The sequence below is a fragment of the Adelges cooleyi genome, unplaced genomic scaffold (genome assembly GCF_023614345.1).
Source record: "Adelges cooleyi isolate 19-005CV unplaced genomic scaffold, UGA_ACOO_1.1 ACOO_flye_CR_arks_rails_tigmint_CR_PRNA_108, whole genome shotgun sequence".
Classification (NCBI taxonomy): domain Eukaryota; kingdom Metazoa; phylum Arthropoda; class Insecta; order Hemiptera; family Adelgidae; genus Adelges; species Adelges cooleyi.
The window spans coordinates 17,030,521-17,048,553 of NW_026095761.1; the positions used below are offsets into that span (position 1 = coordinate 17,030,521).

The 18,033-nt window shown below is 34.2% G+C and overlaps 3 protein-coding genes and 1 pseudogene across 3 annotated transcripts; 2 read left to right on the forward strand and 2 right to left on the reverse strand.

Moving 5' to 3' along the window:
• Positions 1-806: 806 nt before the first annotated feature.
• On the reverse strand, positions 807-3,551 carry LOC126842938 (uncharacterized). Its single transcript, XM_050580182.1, has 5 exons — positions 3,088-3,551; positions 2,773-3,027; positions 2,433-2,549; positions 1,336-1,645; positions 807-1,267 (listed from the first exon to the last, which is right to left on the reverse strand). The coding sequence occupies exons 1-5, from the start codon at positions 3,259-3,261 to the stop codon at positions 1,029-1,031; spliced, it is 1,095 nt and encodes a 364-aa protein (XP_050436139.1). The 5' UTR covers positions 3,262-3,551; the 3' UTR covers positions 807-1,028.
• Positions 3,552-4,938: 1,387 nt separating this feature from the next.
• LOC126843483 (uncharacterized) lies at positions 4,939-5,863 on the forward strand. Its single transcript, XM_050581044.1, has 2 exons — positions 4,939-5,099; positions 5,309-5,863. Exons 1-2 carry the CDS (start codon positions 5,085-5,087, stop codon positions 5,684-5,686), a joined length of 393 nt encoding a protein of 130 aa, XP_050437001.1. The 5' UTR covers positions 4,939-5,084; the 3' UTR covers positions 5,687-5,863.
• LOC126841766 (pupal cuticle protein 27-like) lies at positions 5,751-11,146 on the reverse strand (annotated as a pseudogene).
• A 1,010-nt stretch (positions 11,147-12,156) lies between these two features.
• On the forward strand, positions 12,157-14,184 carry LOC126841774 (fibrous sheath CABYR-binding protein-like). Its single transcript, XM_050578424.1, has 2 exons — positions 12,157-12,472; positions 13,067-14,184. Exons 1-2 carry the CDS (start codon positions 12,157-12,159, stop codon positions 14,182-14,184), a joined length of 1,434 nt encoding a protein of 477 aa, XP_050434381.1.
• Positions 14,185-18,033: the final 3,849 nt, after the last annotated feature.

Consider the following 18,033-nt stretch of genomic DNA (forward strand, 5'->3'; position numbering starts at 1 on the left):
TTCAACTGTTGTGTTATAACTGTCATTTAATATGTAAAATATGTGTTTGATTAATGATCCACTAAATATTTAATTATATCTACAATATACAGAAGATTTTGTTTTATCATTTATTTTTTATGTTATTTATATAATTAGATATCAATAATAAAAGAATAATGTTTGTGTCAAATAAAATGTCTCCTATATTCGAAGTATATTGTGTAGCTTTATAACCTTCTTGCATTGACACCATTAGTGCAATGTAAATGCGTGAGATCAGCCTAGTAGTGTAACTTGCTATTCTCTAGAGTCTAGAAACTAAATGATAGATTATTAACACAATAGGGAAATGTATAAACCAAATTTTTCTTCAGCAAGATAGGAAGCGACGCGACTGCCGAAGGTTAATGAAAAGTGCATTAAACTAAATATGATAGAAAGTTACTTTGAATTTTTCTAAGAAAAATTTTTAGACTAAATAATGTTAACTGGCTAAGTCATTTTTTTTGAAATCAAAATATATGATAAAGTATTAAGTTGTTAGCCGTTAGCATTAAACAATAGCAAATAATTCTTATAAAACTAATAGCATGAATTTAAGAAGAGTTAAAATTTTTGTGAAAACTTGCCCTTCATGCTATTTAAGCAAGTCTGTACTCCATTTGATTAAAAAAAAAATCATCTAGAATCGGTTCACATGTTAATTTTTGGAAATATGGCCAATAACTATAACAATAATTACTAATACTTTTTTGAAAAATATAAAAAAATAATGACAAAATAATATTTTATTTGAATTATTTAAAATCAATGGTTTTGTTTAAATATAACTCAAAATTATTTCACAGCCTTATATATAACACATGTTATATTAATAACTAGTTTAACAAAAAAACTATATAGCACAATTTAATATTTATAGTGAGAAAAAATAATTGTAAAATACAATAATTATCATAAATTATAGGAAATAATAGATAAAAAAAGTTACTACTCGAATAGTTTTTAGTCTTTCCAAATAAAAAAATAAAAATAATGCTACTGTGTTAAGTAATTGCAGGTGAATCGGTCATATTTAGGATTAAATTATGTAAAACTCGTTCTGCTTCACGTGCCGAGATTTTTGTAAAGAAGTTGTCGGGTTTTTCTGAGATAACATATGGTGCACTATCAAACTGATAATGTATGCCCAGCACAATATTCAATGCAGAAACGTCAAATCCATGGCAACCTGAATATCTGTATTGTGGTTTTTTATTATACCTGCAACCTTTAGTTTGCACTCCTATGGAAAATAAAAGTTAATTAGTAGTTTTATTATAAGCCTAACTTAATAATACTGATGTTGCTTACCAATTGGAGTAATACATTCACTAATGAGAGCGCACTGAACCCATGGTAACATAATATCCTGATGTACGTCTTCAGTGTTGTACATTATTAATTTATCAACTTGGACTGTAGGTAAAAAGTAAAAGTTTTCTGCTGGAGTACGAAAATAATCAAACATTTTAGGATGTGTTACAGTAGTTGTAGCTATTCTTGTCTCCCAGCCGGCTATAGATTTATTGTTGTAAGTGCTGAAAAGTTTAGTAATATCAGAAGATATAATTCGAACATCTGGATCAAGAAATAAGACTGCCCCAGCTTGATTCAATGCATCCTATAAACATATATATATAATTACATTATATGTTGTTAATGAAAAGAGTACATTTTTTGAGAAATGGTTTGGAACTAATTCCAATATAATTTTATCATGAATTATGAATTAAAAATTCTGGAAATTCGATTTAAGTAGGTCTAGAGTGAGACTATAGACTATATAACATATATGACTTTTTTTTGAAAATCAGTTGTCACTTTTTTTATTAGAAAAAACCAAATAAAAGGTGAAATTACATATTTCTAGATTGCTAAGTTAAATTTAACAAGTATCTGAAAAATATTTTCATTATACTGTAAATTATAATACAATAAAAGCAACAAAATGTTAATAGGTTAAGTGTTAACTATCAACCCTAATTGTATCAACAGCTCTAATACTCTGTTGAATGTTTCACAAATTAATGTATTATAATTTATAACTTTTCTACTCAAATATATAATTTTTTTTTTTTTTTTGCACTTGAGATGCTAGTGAAACCAGAATTTACCTACCTAAAATGTTTAACTGAAGAATCTGAGAGAAAATGAGTTTATTCTATACAAAAATGGTAAAAAGAATGAATGATTTTTTTAAAAGTGTAAAAAAAGGGTTGGAATTAGTTCTTTTTACTTTTGAAGTAAAAAAGGTATTCATAGTAACATGAAAGGAAACATAATTCCTGTAAAAAAGGACTGGTAATAACCAAAAACATTGTATAAAATATATTAAAGATAACTGCAAGTTTGTATGAAGGGAATAATTGTAAATAAAGTGTATAAAAATGTCTTGTGAAACATCTTACTTGCAACACGAGTGGTCGATAAGCTTTAATTTGAGGATGACTAACATGTGATGGGAATTTCGACAAACTAAATTCCATAATTATACAACGAGAACTATTATTGCAAAACTGATGCATCTGCAAACATAAAAAAAATACATTTATGTAAACTAATCTTAATAACACATTGTATTAAACAGCAAATCACCAGTGACGGTATAATACATTACAAGTCTAAAAATGAGATATTTATAGGAAATAAATATTCTATAGTTAACTGTTAGTATCTCATTAATTTTTGCACGTATGCTGTATGGTTCATTTCACTAATGAAATAACAAATGTATAGTTATAATCTTACAAGGCGAAGTTGGTAATCCGGTATTCCTAAATTGTACATTAGTATAATATGATTGGACAAATATTTGTTTATACATCGTATAAGTCCAATAGTTTGTCCATGTTCACCATCTAAAACGTAAGTAACAACAACAGGTAGAGTAGTATTTTTCCAGAACTTTGCCGGATACAGAGCAGGACTGGAAATAAATCCTAGCGATACTAAATACTCATCGTTAACAACTAATTCTTTTTGTTCCGCTATCTTTAAATTGTCCTGTACAAAAAAAAATTGATTACAAACCTAAAGATTTATTTGTGTAATTCAAATACTTACTTTGAAGTTTTTGAAATTGTTTATCTGTTTATGAGTTTCCGTGACTAGAGTTTCAATTGCCGGTCGGCTCAAGCTATCTTGAAACATGATAAACAGAATGCTGAGCGAAAATATTGCCACAAAGCAGAACACCATATAACGAGATCTCATTCTCAAATAATTTAACCTGAACATAAGGCTAATGAAAAATTGCAACAATATATAAAGATACTATTAATGTATGGAAACAAGTAAGTTTCGAGATCATATAAAAAGTATACGCCTTCGTAAGCCGTAAGTCTACGTGTTGTGTGTACTAGCAATAATTGGCATAGACACACGAGTCGTGATTACTTATTAGGTATATTTTTTTAGATATTATGAAGTTTTATTATATTTTCTATTGTACCGGTATTTTATTTCCTATAATAGTCACTGGTCAGTAATAAATAGTAATAATTTAATTTCTATAATATCGCATATTTGTTATCACTATTTATCGAATTGTTGCATAGATATAGTCAATTTAGTCAAATACTATATAACATGAATGGTATTTGATATGGTACCCATATTGATATATTAACCACAGATTATATAGTTTGAAGTCATTAGTCTGTGTATTATTACTCTTTGGTATTAACCCTCTAGGGATCTGTATACTTGTCTATGCTAGGGATTAACAACGTCGGTTGACATAGGCGTGAGCAAGAATGTGGCTTATTAAGGCCACACATGAGGGTTTTTTTTAGGCATGTAACTGAAAAAATACCAAAAGTCCTTTTCCACAGATAATTTAATGAAATAAAACATGAAAACATCTAATTTATTGTTATAACAATACTGAAATATATTTATTATATCTAATTTTTTCTCAATTAAAAGTATGATAACGTTAAATATAACTCTATATTAGTTAGGCAGCCTAACTAATGTAGCCTAACTTAGGCTTTAGTTTACGTACCACTTATGTATATCTTCGGAGGTGTAACGACCTTACTGTTAAAACAACAACAAACCCTAAGTATAATATTCTCAATATTATAATTTCTTTCTTAGTACCTATAAAAAATTAGTCATATTTAAAATGTACAATAAATATATAATAAAATTAAATAAAAATACATGCTATCTTATTATTCTTGAAAATCTAGGAATGGATAGCGCTGTTGATAGATTCGTAAAATTTAATTAAAAGCTAATCAAATTTCGTCAATTTTTAAGTTATTATTTATAAGGTTATTCATATTATGATATATCTCAATATTTATACAAATATATAGTGTATGTTTGAGAAATGTATTATAGGTACTGATTTTTGTTTAGGCTATATTTATTATATGTTTGTTTGTCTTAAATTTAAACAATTGATGTATTAAAATAGCTGAAATGTTCGAACATTATTTATCATTAAAGGATAATAAAGAACATGAAATCGGAAAATTGAATAGCACGTGCAATTTATTATTTCAACGAATATTAAATATTTAATAAACAGAAGAAGCTAAGTCGATTATGAATAATGATAGGATAATGTTTGTAAATTGTACTATATCATATTATTATTATTTTCAATTTACATTATTATAATATCATAGTACAAACTACACAATGTAAAATAATTTTTATTTGTTTAAATAAATACCTAATTTACCTAATTTGTTTCTACATGTTATTCAACTCCATAAAGGATACACAGTTGAAGAGTAACTACGAAAAGAATGTTATTTCTATTAGGCAGGTCGATTATTCAATAATTACTTATAATATTATACTATTTTAAGTGTTTATGTTTTGGGTTCAATAAAGGATTCATTCTGCTTAGGTATGTAAACAGTAAAATGATATTTTAAGCTACACGCAGACTGGTTGACATTGAACCATCCCATCGTTTTATACTCGTTTCACGTATGTTCATATAAAAGAGTCCGTCACTGTTCCACAAAGCACAATTCACAGTTCTACCTTCCGACTGACCAACCGATCGTCCGACCGTCTTCGACTAAACTCATCTAACCATGAAGCATTTTACTGTGAGTACCTTATGCGATTCTTTACACCTTATATCACCGACATTTTGCTTATTAACTTGTATTTCCATTCTTTTGTAAAATTGACGGGTGACGGGTGACGGTGTAGGTAATACCTAATATAAATAGAGTTTTTTTAACAACCGATTAATAATAATACTGTAGTACTATACTAACAAAATAGACATTTCACGTTGGAGGCATTGTTACAGGCTGTAGCCGTTGTGTTCGCTCTGGCAGCCGTGACGTTGTCGAACTGTGCGCCAAACGAAATTCTCGAAAATGACGGACAGTACCATCCCGAACTTTGGGCCGAACGCGATGAACCCAACACCGATGACTACGGTTCCCAACAGCAAGTCCAACCGGCCGTAATCGTGCCAACCATCCGAAGCGGCGGTCAATCGGCATGGCAACAAGCCTACCAGCCGATACCGGTCGTGTCGCACCAGAACTTCCAACAAGTCGTGGCTGAAGACGGCACCCTCAAAGGTCAGTACTCGTACACGGACCCGGCAGGTAGATCCATCACTGTTAAGTACGTGGCCGGACCATCCCCGCTGCAAGCAGACTACCCGTCGTCCAAATGAACACTCTAATCCGCGAACCGCAATATGTAATATAAATATCATAGATAGTAATTATCACTAGTTGTTTCGATCGATATTTTTCGTCGAAAGCAAAATAAATAACAACAATATGTTTATGAATATTTTTTTTATTAAGACTAGTATATATTAATAAAAACATTGACTAGAGAACAATAGTATGGTACATTTTTTTATTTCGTTATATGGTAGGCATGCGCATCAGTTTTGACTGAACGAACAGCTATACCCGTCTGGAGATCTGTTGAGGGTGAATTTGCCGGACGCTATTTGGTTGTACGGTGACGGGGTAGATGCCGCGGAACGCATTTGGCTCCACTTATCCGTCATGGATTAAATTCCATTGGTTCCACGGATCGTACTTTGGTACCGTGGTGGTTGGGATCGAGTTCCGTTGGTTCCACAGACCGTCATCGTGCTTGGCGGCAGGTACTGAATTCCATATGTCACTCCATTGACCGCCGTCATACTTGGCAGCAGGCTCTGAATAGTGAATTCCATTGACCGTCGTCATACTTGCTCGCAGGCTCCAATTTTTTTTGGTTCGGGGCAACCGGCTGAGCCCTATTAAAAGTATATCAAACAAGACATTTAACAAACAAAAATTAGTGTCGAGAAAAAGAAATTAAATGTGTACATTTTAAAATACTTTAATAAGTTGACCTTGTAAAACTGAATAAAATCAGTAAAAGCCAGGTTTTAAAATTTTTAATTTTCATTAGAACTATTATTATTAAAAGGTAGTTTTTAATATACAAAATCGATTAGGGTTTTTATTACACTACTATACTTGGTATTAAGTAATAATAAATAATAATAATAATATTGTATTTTATACCTAAAGGTGTCAAGTTCAGTATTTTGGACGAATTGTGTTAGTAATACTTAAGTAATATTATACAGGTGTTCATTCTCAAACCGTTCTGAAAATTTGTCAAAACAGTGTGAGACAACTTGTATAACATCTATATACATAATAAACTATCTATATCTCTCTATATTATAACACGTCTAAATTAATATTTTTATGAATATTCGCTTTCGCAAGTGGCCAAGTACCATAATTATAATAATATAGGTCTAACCCAACTTAGACGAAAAACATATCATTAAAAGTTAAAAGAAAAAAATATTGTTTTGTAAATTATAATTTATTATCTGTAGAATATAGACTTACAGTTTTCTAAATGAAGGCCTATTATTTTATTTTAAAATTCAATTTTAGAATAGGAACTCCGTACTTTCATGGCCATGGTAAAAATATTAAGGTGAAAAATACGAAGGTAGTTTTTGATATGTTAGTTATGCATTTCAAATTAGTTGTACAAATAAAATGTAGTTCTTTAATCTATAACGGATACTTGTTTAAATAGTGTTGACAACTTAATTTAATCAACTTTACCATAGGGCTTTTGGCGCCAACGGAACTGCGGAAGCGACAGGAATGGGCGTCGGGGCTACAGGCAAATGATCGCCCATGGCCTTAAACCCGTCTTTGCCGGCTGTGTAGTCTACGGTACGCCTCTGGCCGTTAGGGTCCACATAGCTGTATGAGCCGCGTCTGTTTCCTTCAGCATCCGATTCTTCTTTGAACTCGACACCATTTGCCTGCTTGTAAGCAGTGCCAAATTGGCCGTTGATGGACAGATACCGTGATTCAGATAGAATACTGGTGTCCTGTTGGCCGGCGACCAAGGCTAGCCATAGCAACGCCAACGAGACCAATATCTACATACAAAAAAATATCACTTGTACCGTTTTTGTTCTTATGACTTCCTTTGTGATTTTAATATTTGATATCGACAAATATTATGTACAAAATATTTGGGTAATTATTATGTACAATATATAATTAAATTTAATGAAATTAATTTGTTATTAAAATATATTATTATTGTTGTGTGTTGTGCTGTCAAGTGCGGAGTGTCTACTATTTTTCTTTCGGCCACGCTCATCTTCCTAAGTTCCCAACAGCACGACCACAAATATCGGGAATATTCATTCATGCAAATCAATTTTTTATAAACAAACTGAGATAATAACGGGAAGTATAAGGAATTGTGGTAGTTAACTTAATGTTTTATAATACGTTTGTTACTGTTTGCCATGATTAAAGATCTTTATTAGAGATAATTTAATATTTAGTTTTAAGATCTTTAATCGTGATTCGTGCTTTTAGCTTTGTCTACTTTCTTAAAAGAAATAAAAGAGTATACAATATTGTATGTAGCTTACTAGTCATCGAGGTTCAACAGAAGAATTGTCATTAAAGTATTTTCTTGTTAATATACAACTAAAAATTGTCTTAAAATTTAAATAGTTAGGATATTGGTATAATTGGAATTGGCTTATATCGTCAGGTTTTTATAATTTAATTTATGTGAATTTCCCACATACGCGTAGAAAAAAATTTACTCATAAAACGAGGTGTGTCGTGTGATAATTATTCAAATAACTTAAAACAAATATTTTGATAATAAAAAACTAATTATAAACGAATTAGACAAAACCTATAAAAAAACATGTAAGGTAGAAAATACACGGTCGCGTGAAGTTATATTAAACGTGTTAATTAAATAATTATAGCAATTAACAACAGGTAATGATATTTAAACTAGTTAATATGCGGTTTATTAATGTTCTAAGCATTTTAAAATATAATACTCTTGTGTTTTTTACAAAATATTTTGTTGACCCTTTCTTAACCCTTTCATACCACGGGCCCACGTCTATATTTATGACAAAAGTATTTAAGATACTCATTCAAGTCGTAAATATATACATAGATTGATTTGATGTATTCGTTATATATATACAAAAAGTAACTATTAAACACATACGTTGAATGAATTGGCTGTTCTAGGAAAATTATCCTAACTCCTAAGTAGGTACTTAAGTAATTCAAATAGTATTTTCTACCCTTTTCTACTAATCCACGATTACTTTTATCCGCGCTTTCTTATTTGCCGCCAATATGTTAATAGGTCTATGAATGCAGCTGTTTTATTTTGTCAGGTTTAATTAGAGTAATAGTGTGTTTCTCCGACAACATGATTTGTGCGAGAAGGTCATCTAACTACTAGTAAATGAACATATGCGTGCCGATCCTAATTGCTTATTTATATGTAAGGGGCAAAATATAAAGATAATTATGTTTACACTTTTGCATAATTGCATGACACAGACCGATAATATTTACTCTTTTTTAATTTGATAATAATATATAGGTTTGCTTTGTCTTGAGGGGAAAAAAATCACTCATTTATTTACTATTATGAAAAATAATATTAAAACCTTCTAACATAATAATATTATAATAAAAATTGTCCCAAAAATTACAGCGTCAGCAAAACATTGCGATCATCGGCACATACGGGTGTGTGCGTGTGTATGTGTATATAGGACTTCGTTTTGCGTGTCATAAATATCATCGTCTCGGGTACCGTCTGTGATTGTACATGTTACATTTTTGTTCTCCGTTAAAATCATGATCATCAGTTTTAAATACGTTGTTTTATAATTTCTGTTCTAACAGTCAAGGAATCGTATTATAATATTTTATAATCGTGTCAAATTCAAATAATAGTATGAAGTGCGAGTCGGGAATTGGTGTCCAAGAATTGTCAGAAAATAAGACTCGGACATGTCCATGATTCATTTCTGACAACGCAATAACAAAAAAAGGCATTGCCTTACAACCGAACGTTTATAATTACGGGATAACGGTTAGGTTGAAGTTATAAAATCTGCAACGGCAGTTGTCTGCCGTCAAGGAATATGTGTTTTTTTTCTAGGTGTATTCCTAGTAATCTTTTACACCGTGAGAAATGAGAATTATAATTTATAATTATATTTTTAAAGACGCTGCCTAACAGAAGTTAATAATTTATATATTCGCGCATAATATAATTATATGTATGATTCCCCCCAAAAAATTATACTTTTACAAAAGAAAAATAGAAATTTATTTTTCCTTTTCCTTATACTGCCTCTTGGAATTTCCATCAAGAGACAGAGGAAAACAGAGGAATTAAAGTTTAGACATAATTTTGGGTTCCTAGGTTATAATCTAAGTTCCCTATGTTATGTTTCTGGTTAGTGATAAATGGTCTGCTAGTATAATTGGGTCTCTGTCTATTGCTAATACTCTTTCTAGATTGATCGTTAACAGCACTAAAAGTAGACCTATTACAATTATATTCAAACTTCCTATTTCTAGTTCCATTATAATAATTTTGGGTTGTCCTATTTTTCCCATTAAATACAGTCCTAGAATGATTATTATTTAACCCACGGGGGTGTCTATAATATTTATAATAATTAAAGTTACCCAAATTAATATTCTTATTAGCGCTATGATTACTATGCACACAAATCTTAAAATTCCTTTTACCATTTTTAATCCTAGTATTCTGGCTAATCCTACTATTTTTATTATTCACATTCTTATTAGCCCTATAATAACTATTGTTGTTATTATCTTCAACCCTATTTATATTAATTCCATTATTATGTTTTTTTTTTTAAATCAATGTGTATTATCTCATTATTTACATTAAGTTGTATTTTTGACTTAGCAAAGTTAACTACGCCCTTATATTTAATTAGAAAATCAACTCCAAGAAGACTATTACAATTCAAATTTCGTACGACCGCGCATTGTATTTCTACAGGAATATTATTAAAATATACTTTAATAGTTGACCTGCCAACTAAGTATAATTTTGAACCATTGGCTGTATATAATTTTGTCTTCCCGTAAGAACTAATTACATGATTTTTGGGAAGCATATTTTCTTTAATAACGCTAGTACTCGCGCCTGAGTCAACAGTAAAATGATGTGCTACATTATCTAAAACACCTATGATTACTGGATTATCCCCTTTATAGTTTTTATTATTAATGACACAACTATCTATGTTTTCTACTCGGGGTGGAGTATTATAATTTTTACTCTCTTGTCTATCATTATTCCTAAAACGAGCGTTGTAATTGTTTTCACTATGGTTATCAAAATCGTCTTCCTCACTACTACCATAATCAGAATTACTCCTAGGTCTATTTCGTCCATATCTGTTATCGGATGCGGTGTCGTCATTATGATAACTTCTATTCTTATAATCATTATTATCGCGTTTGTTAAAATGTTTACCTACACCGTTACCATTAAATTTACTGCCATTATTTCTATAATTATTAACATTTCTTCTAAAATTACCATTACTTTTAAACGGTCTATTATTCATGTTAGCTTTAAGTTCCTCAAGCTCTTCTCTTAAACGTGTTACTTCATCACTAATATCGTTATCTTTGCTAACTTTAAGTACCTCAATCTCTCTCCTCGATAATTCTAGTTCGCTTCCATTATTATTAATTGCTGCCATGTCCGCCTCATATGACCTAATATTTGAAATTACCTTATCAACCGTAGAGTTGTCCATTGCATATATTCCTGAGGTAACCCCTTCATTATTATCTTACTTATCTCTTTCTGACTCATTTTCTCATCCACTCGTTTACACTCTCCCAGTACTTTCAAAATGTAACCCTGTAGTGTTTCCTCCGGCCGTTTCTTTCTCCTATTTAAATTTTCTCTTAAAAGCGCTCGTTGTTCCTCGGAATCATAGTATTCCGTGAACACCTTTTTTAAAATAGACCAAGTTAAGTTATTAGTTTCATCCTCTATCTTCTCAAACAAAATCTTCGCTTCCTCTCTAAGGTACAGCGGAAACATAACTACTTTTTGCCCGTCAGTCCAGGTATTTGCAGCCGAAATTCGTTCGTAATCTTTCAAATACCCAATAATATCTTCGGTCATTCGACCGGAAAAGCATTGCGGAGTAATACTCATAATTAATTTTTAATTGAATAAAAAAAAAAAAAGTATTTTAAGTTAAATAAAATATACTTTAAAATTCCAGAACAATTTGTACCGTAAAATAAAACACCATGTAGGTTATGTGCCAGAGCAAAGACATGAAAATGTCAAAAACCGGAAGGTCCAGTAAAGTGCAGTATAGCATAAATCAGTCATATCCAAACAGTGTAAACACTGATCACAGATTTGTTATTTTTGACTTTGTTTTAATACCATTTTTGATACAATGTGTTTCAATTATGTCTGTGTATTGATCAGAAATTGTGCCCAGGGCGGCACTTTAAATGGCCGGAATTGGAATAATTTTACTCATTCATTTAAAATTTGATAATTCACTATTAATGTAGTTTGTTGGAAATATCTGGCCGTGTGGAAATAGTTTGGTTGTTTTAGTGATTTCTCGACTTAGGTTGACAACGAGATGTCTTTGCATTTCAAATAGACAGCCCGAAGTGTTCATAACAAATTATTTGTGTGTTTCGCAGTTCTCTATACAGTGACATATTGTCTTTACTTTGTTATCCTATCGTTTCTTATCCTTAGTTTCTTTTTTATAATATATTATCTGATAAAATGACCGAACAGCAATTAGTCGTCGTTGCACAAGTGAAGGAAGACAAACCGATCGAAGTCCACGACATGATAATTGAAACTTGGCTTTTTGAAATTTGCGAGGCATCCACCCAGTTTGCAGACGGCGACTTTGAACCGCCGGTTCATTCAAACTGGATAGACCAAGCGGAGAAATTCGAGATGGCACGGCTACTTTTCAATGAGCTGCCATTTGGCGACGACAACTCGATCCGGGGACGCCACAAGTCCTGGGAAGACTTGATGGAGTTAATTGCTTTGGGGGTCCCAGGAAGCGATGTCATGGCCGTTCCCGAAGGTACAGCCGAGGAAAGCCAAGAAAATGCAATTTGTGTGGAAGCTCCGGCGCCGCTGTGGAAACGTGTCCCGGGAAGCGATGTCATGGCCGTTCCCGAAAGTCCAGCCGAGGAAAGCCAAGAAAATGCAATTTGTGTGGAAGCTCCGGCGCCGCTGTGGAAACGTGTCCCGGGAAGCGATGGCATGGCCGTTCCCGAAGGTCCAGCCGAGGAAAGCCAAGAAAATGCAATTTGTGTGGAAGCTCCGGCGCCGCTGTGGAAACGTGTCCCGGGAAGCGATGGCATGGCCGTTCCTGAAGCTCCAGCCGAGGAAAGCCAAGAAAATGCAATTTGTGTGGAAGCTCCGGCGCCGCTGTGGAAACGTGTCCCGGGAAGCGATGGCATGGCCGTTCCCGAAGGTACAGCCGAGGAAAGCCAAGAAAATGCAATTTGTGTGGAAGCTCCGGCGCCGCTGTGGAAACGTGTCCCGGGAAGCGATGTCATGGCCGTTCCCGAAAGTCCAGCCGAGGAAAGCCAAGAAAATGCAATTTGTGTGGAAGCTCCGGCGCCGCTGTGGAAACGTGTCCCGGGAAGCGATGTCATGGCCGTTCCCGAAGGTCCAGCCGAGGAAAGCCAAGAAAATGCAATTTGTGTGGAAGCTCCGGCGCCGCTGTGGAAACGTGTCCCGGGAAGCGATGGCATGGCCGTTCCCGAAGGTCCAGCCGAGGAAAGCCAAGAAAATGCAATTTGTGTGGAAGCTCCGGCGCCGCTGTGGAAACGTGTCCCGGGAAGCGATGTCATGGCCGTTCCCGAAGGTCCAGCCGAGGAAAGCCAAGAAAATGCAATTTGTGTGGAAGCTCCGGCGCCGCTGTGGAAACGTGTCCCGGGAAGCGATGTCATGGCCGTTCCCGAAGGTCCAGCCGAGGAAAGCCAAGAAAATGCAATTTGTGTGGAAGCTCCGGCGCCGCTGTGGAAACGTGTCCCGGGAAGCGATGTCATGGCCGTTCCCGAAAGTCCAGCCGAGGACAGCCAAGAAAATGCAATTTGTGTGGAAGCTCCGGCGCCGCTGTGGAAACGTGTCCCGGGAAGCGATGGCATGGCCGTTCCCGAAGGTACAGCCGAGGAAAGCCAAGAAAATGCAATTTGTGTGGAAGCTCCGGCGCCGCTGAGGAAACGTGTCCCGGGAAGCGATGGCATGGCCGTTCCCGAAGCTCCAGCCGAGGAAAGCCAAGAAAATGCAATTTGTGTGGAAGCTCCGGCGCCGCTGTGGAAACGTGTCCCGGGAAGCGATGTCATGGCCGTTCCCGAAAGTCCAGCCGAGGACAGCCAAGAAAATGCAATTTGTGTAGAAGCTCCGGCGCCGCTGTGGAAACGTGTCCCGGGAAGCGATGTCATGGCCGTTCCCGAAGGGCCAGCCGAGGAAAGCCAAGAAAATGCAATTTGTGTGGAAGCTCCGGCGCCGCTGTGGAAACGTGTCCCGGGAAGCGATGGCATGGCCGTTCCCGAAGCTCCAGCCGAGGAAAGCCAAGAAAATGCAATTTGTGTGGAAGCTCCGGCGCCGCTGAGGAAACGTGTCCCGGGAAGCGATGGCATGGCCATTCCCGAAGGTACAGCCGAGGAAAGCCAAGAAAATGCAATTTGTGTGGAAGCTCCGGCGCCACGGTGGAAACGAGTCAGGAGAGCAGTTAGCCGGCGAGTGAGAGCTTTTGGTAGAGCTTTGTGCTGGTGTCGTTGAATAGATAACAAAGGGACGACAACGATCACGGTTCCATGCACAGCCCACAACAGGCGGCGAGCAACAGAGACAAGTAATATTAATAACATGATAAAGAAGAACAATTTATTACATACATTTTAAACAATATTAAATAGTTAAATACAATTAATCGGTTCGATCTGAATGAACGACCGATACGGAACCGATAAGGTGTGATATGTTAATGAGCGTGGGGACAGCTAGAAACAGCGAGAAGAGGTTGCCCTAATAAAAAAAGGCTTTTTGCACAATTAAAGCTATACCAACACCAATTTGAATAGGAAAATTATTCAATTATTTGATGTTGCTTTACGGGTAACGGTTTTGGATTCTCAATTTTTTGTTTTTTAACTATTATTGTGATAACTTGTTTCCTTAAATTTGTATAAATATTGTATTGGACCGATTAGGCCACTGATGACTTTTCGAGGCCTATTCGAAACCGTTACCCGTAAAGCAACATCAAATAATTGAATAATTTTCCTATTCAAATTGGTGTTGGTATAGCTTAAATTGTGCAAATAGCATTTTTTGATAGGGCAACCTCTTTTCGCTGTTCCTAGCTGTCCCCACGATACCATTTGCCCGCCAAATAATCCTTAACATATCACACATATCGGTTCCGTATCGGTCGTTCAGATCGAACCGATTAATTGTATTTAACTATTTATTATTGTTTATTAATATTACTTGTCTCTGTTGCTAGCCGCCGGTTGTGCATGGAACTGTGATCCGGTCGTCAAAGCTCTGTTGCCACGTTGGGTCAAACTTAAGATGTTTTGCTAACGCATCGTGACCTCCCCCCCCCCTTATATTTTGTAAGCACGTTCCTGATCTGTAATAAATTATACTATTGTTGTTATACGGACATTGTTGTTTTGTTGTTAAGTCATTCGAGGCAATTGCCTGTTAAAAGCCCTGGTTCAACACCAATCATATTAAATTTAGTTAATAGAATAGCTGTAAATAGTAATCGCTATTTTGCACGATGGACAAAACCATATTATATTTCCAGTCAAGATATTATTCTAGGTTGGATATGAGTTAATTTGTGGTATTTACGAGCAACGATATGTATAATATATTGAATAACTTACCAGTACTAAAGAAAAAATACAAATTTAATAACGAGTATTAACTTATAATTGTAAAAACATATATTTTCATACATCATTTAGCTATTGTAACGGACCTACTTGTCTAGCTGGCTATAAGGCTAAAATAGACGGATCCCCACGGGATAATGGTTGGCTAGGCCGCTGTCTACGTTTAATTGGCCTTAAAGTCTCCCTTATTAACTTAATATATCGCCCTAGGAGCTAGAACGGGCGGTCACACTGTTAAATAATCTAACTCTCAGCTGCAGGCTACAAGATGTTTTATTATAAATTAGGGTTACTAAATAAAATACAAAATTATACAATATATATATATATATATACACTCTGACCTGGGTTGGACGATGAAATGGTTGGTCAAAGCGGAGTTGAAACGGACGCACACAAAAGATAGTCGGATGGGCGGCTTGTAGTAAAACGGCAAAAATATAGAGCGCAAGGTCGAGGATATTGGCGGTCCGTGATGGTAAAGTCAACTGGTTAATTAGATGATACGCGACGTGCATTGTCCTGTGTGTGCGACCGTTCCCCTACCTATAGTCAGGGGTGCTGTGTCAGTAGGTTTGGGACACGAAGTAACGGTCAAGTGAAATATAATCGTTACAGCTGCCCCTCCCCCGTAGAGGTCCGACCTCGGACCTAGTCGTATAAAGTTAATGGTTGTCAAAAAAAGGTTGTAAAGTAAAAGAAACGAAATGGTGGTACAAAAATTCCTGAAAATAAAGGTTAACCCTTAAAACTAAGTGGGGAAATAACACATGTATTTTTGGTGGACTTCTGGTGACTTCGAAGAGCTGGAAGGACATCCCTCTCAGTCTAGGGCCACATCATTGTCGCATTCCCTCTGCATCGGAAAATGGCCCGCCCTATCGTCGCTTTCTTGGCATAAGCTCGGGGCAAAAACGGAACACCAGGTCTTCGCAAAGTCCTCCCCAAAAATAGTGTTCTTAAAATTTAACAATAATCCACATTTAAAAATTCCGTCATTATTAAGTTAAAATCTATTGGATCACAAACAATGTGGGCGTGCATCCGGTGAATAATATTTATAAAATAAAATGATGTGTAATCACAAATTAATAGAATTTAAGTTAACTTAATGGCTCTGGGGAAAAAGCTGCATAAAAAACCAGACCATTTACAATATACACTTAAGTTAAAGAATGCACGCACCTTCAGGTGTATTTTGATTTAATTGTAGGGTAGTTTTCCGTAAACAATTTAAATTAAAGAAAGTAATTATGTCCGTTCTCAGGTCGTTACGCGGTTTTTTTTTCAAAATGTATACAAACATTATAAATACGATAAAAAAAAGTTACATAAAATATTTTGACGTCGGCTAATCGTGCGCCCTTGTCGTATGTCTGGGAAACGATTTATCTTAACTATAAAAATCGGTCAATATATATGTATATAATAAAAATATGTAAAACAAAGGCATTATTAACACACAGGTTGTCTTTAAAAAGACAGTTTTAAAAGTTGACCACCGTACCGCTGCGCCTAAAACTTAATATAAAAGTCGACTTAATAAGACATAAATGTATATACTTAATGAAATACAGTATAATTAATACATAAATAATTTTACATAGCCCCTAAATACACATTGCCTTGGAAAATTAACACTTAGTTAAGAATAGAATCAATTATATGGTTAAACATTTTGGGTTTGATAATGCAAGCAACTCGGACGTCATTTTACGTAAGTACCCTTTAAAATTGTAAGTGTTCTCATAAGAAAAATAAAATAGTTTTATTAAAAAAAAAAAAAATAAACGAAAATATTTCAAAATAATTTCATTTAGTTACGAAAATCAGCTTGCGCAAAATTATGCATATAAAAATAAAATCGCCGTAAAAAGAAAATATTGGTTGCATCTGCACACCACGTGTCAATAAAATAAATTTGTTAAAATCCGATTTAATGTGAACATAGTTAAAAACAGTTAATTGAAAACGAAACGCCGTGTAAAATATCAGTCATTGTTTCATTAACTAATCCGAAATTATTTTATAAAGCCGAAAAATTAATACGCCGCATAATGTGTGTCAACTCGTGATCTGACATAATAATCGTCCATTGTTGTTGATAAACTTATAAAAATATTATTCAACAAATAAAATAAGTCAATCTGAGATTAACACTTCGAAAATTAAATGTCTCAAATTTTTTTATACGATTTTTTAATGGTCTGTTTACACCGCATTCGGTAATGGAGCCGAGTATAATGTAACAACTAAAAGCTTGCCAAACCTTAAATCTCGGGCTACACAGCTTATTAAAATGCGCACTGTAACAATATAGCTGGGTTTTTAACAGTAACCAGTGGCGCCGAACAACGAAAAAAAGTGTTCATAGTATTTCATAACGTGTTGGGCAATTGGTCGTTGGACAATTAAAACTTCCACCATTTCTTTCCTTTTGAGCGCTGGCTGCACTATTTAAATCTCTACTATTTTATATTTTTCTGTGTTCTCTTTTGGTTTTGTACATAATATTTACAACGATTTGTTCTATATCCTATAATTAATTATGTTTATATTTTAATATTCTCAATACAAACTATTAGAAAATATGATTAAAAAAACATTTAGGTAAAAAGTATAAAAATTAATCCGTCGTCTGTTATTTGGTGGAGGAGCTTAAATATAAAAATCGTATCATGCTGTTTAAAAATTTGTTCTTGTCTTTAAAAAAACATATAGA

Bases quoted from the DNA above. Each gene is read 5' to 3' on its own strand.
- LOC126841774 (XM_050578424.1), top strand. From the start codon at position 12,157: ATGACCGAACAGCAATTAGTCGTCGTTGCACAAGTGAAGGAAGACAAA. The intron at 12,473-13,066 runs GTACAGCCGAGG...CCGTTCCCGAAG, and splicing joins TGTCATGGCCGTTCCCGAAG to GTCCAGCCGAGGAAAGCCAA.
- LOC126842938 (XM_050580182.1), bottom strand. From the start codon at position 3,261: ATGTTCAGGTTAAATTATTTGAGAATGAGATCTCGTTATATGGTGTTC. The intron at 2,550-2,772 runs GTAAGATTATAA...TTATGTTTGCAG, and splicing joins CGGATTACCAACTTCGCCTT to ATGCATCAGTTTTGCAATAA. The intron at 1,646-2,432 runs GTAAGATGTTTC...ATATGTTTATAG, and splicing joins ATCGACCACTCGTGTTGCAA to GATGCATTGAATCAAGCTGG.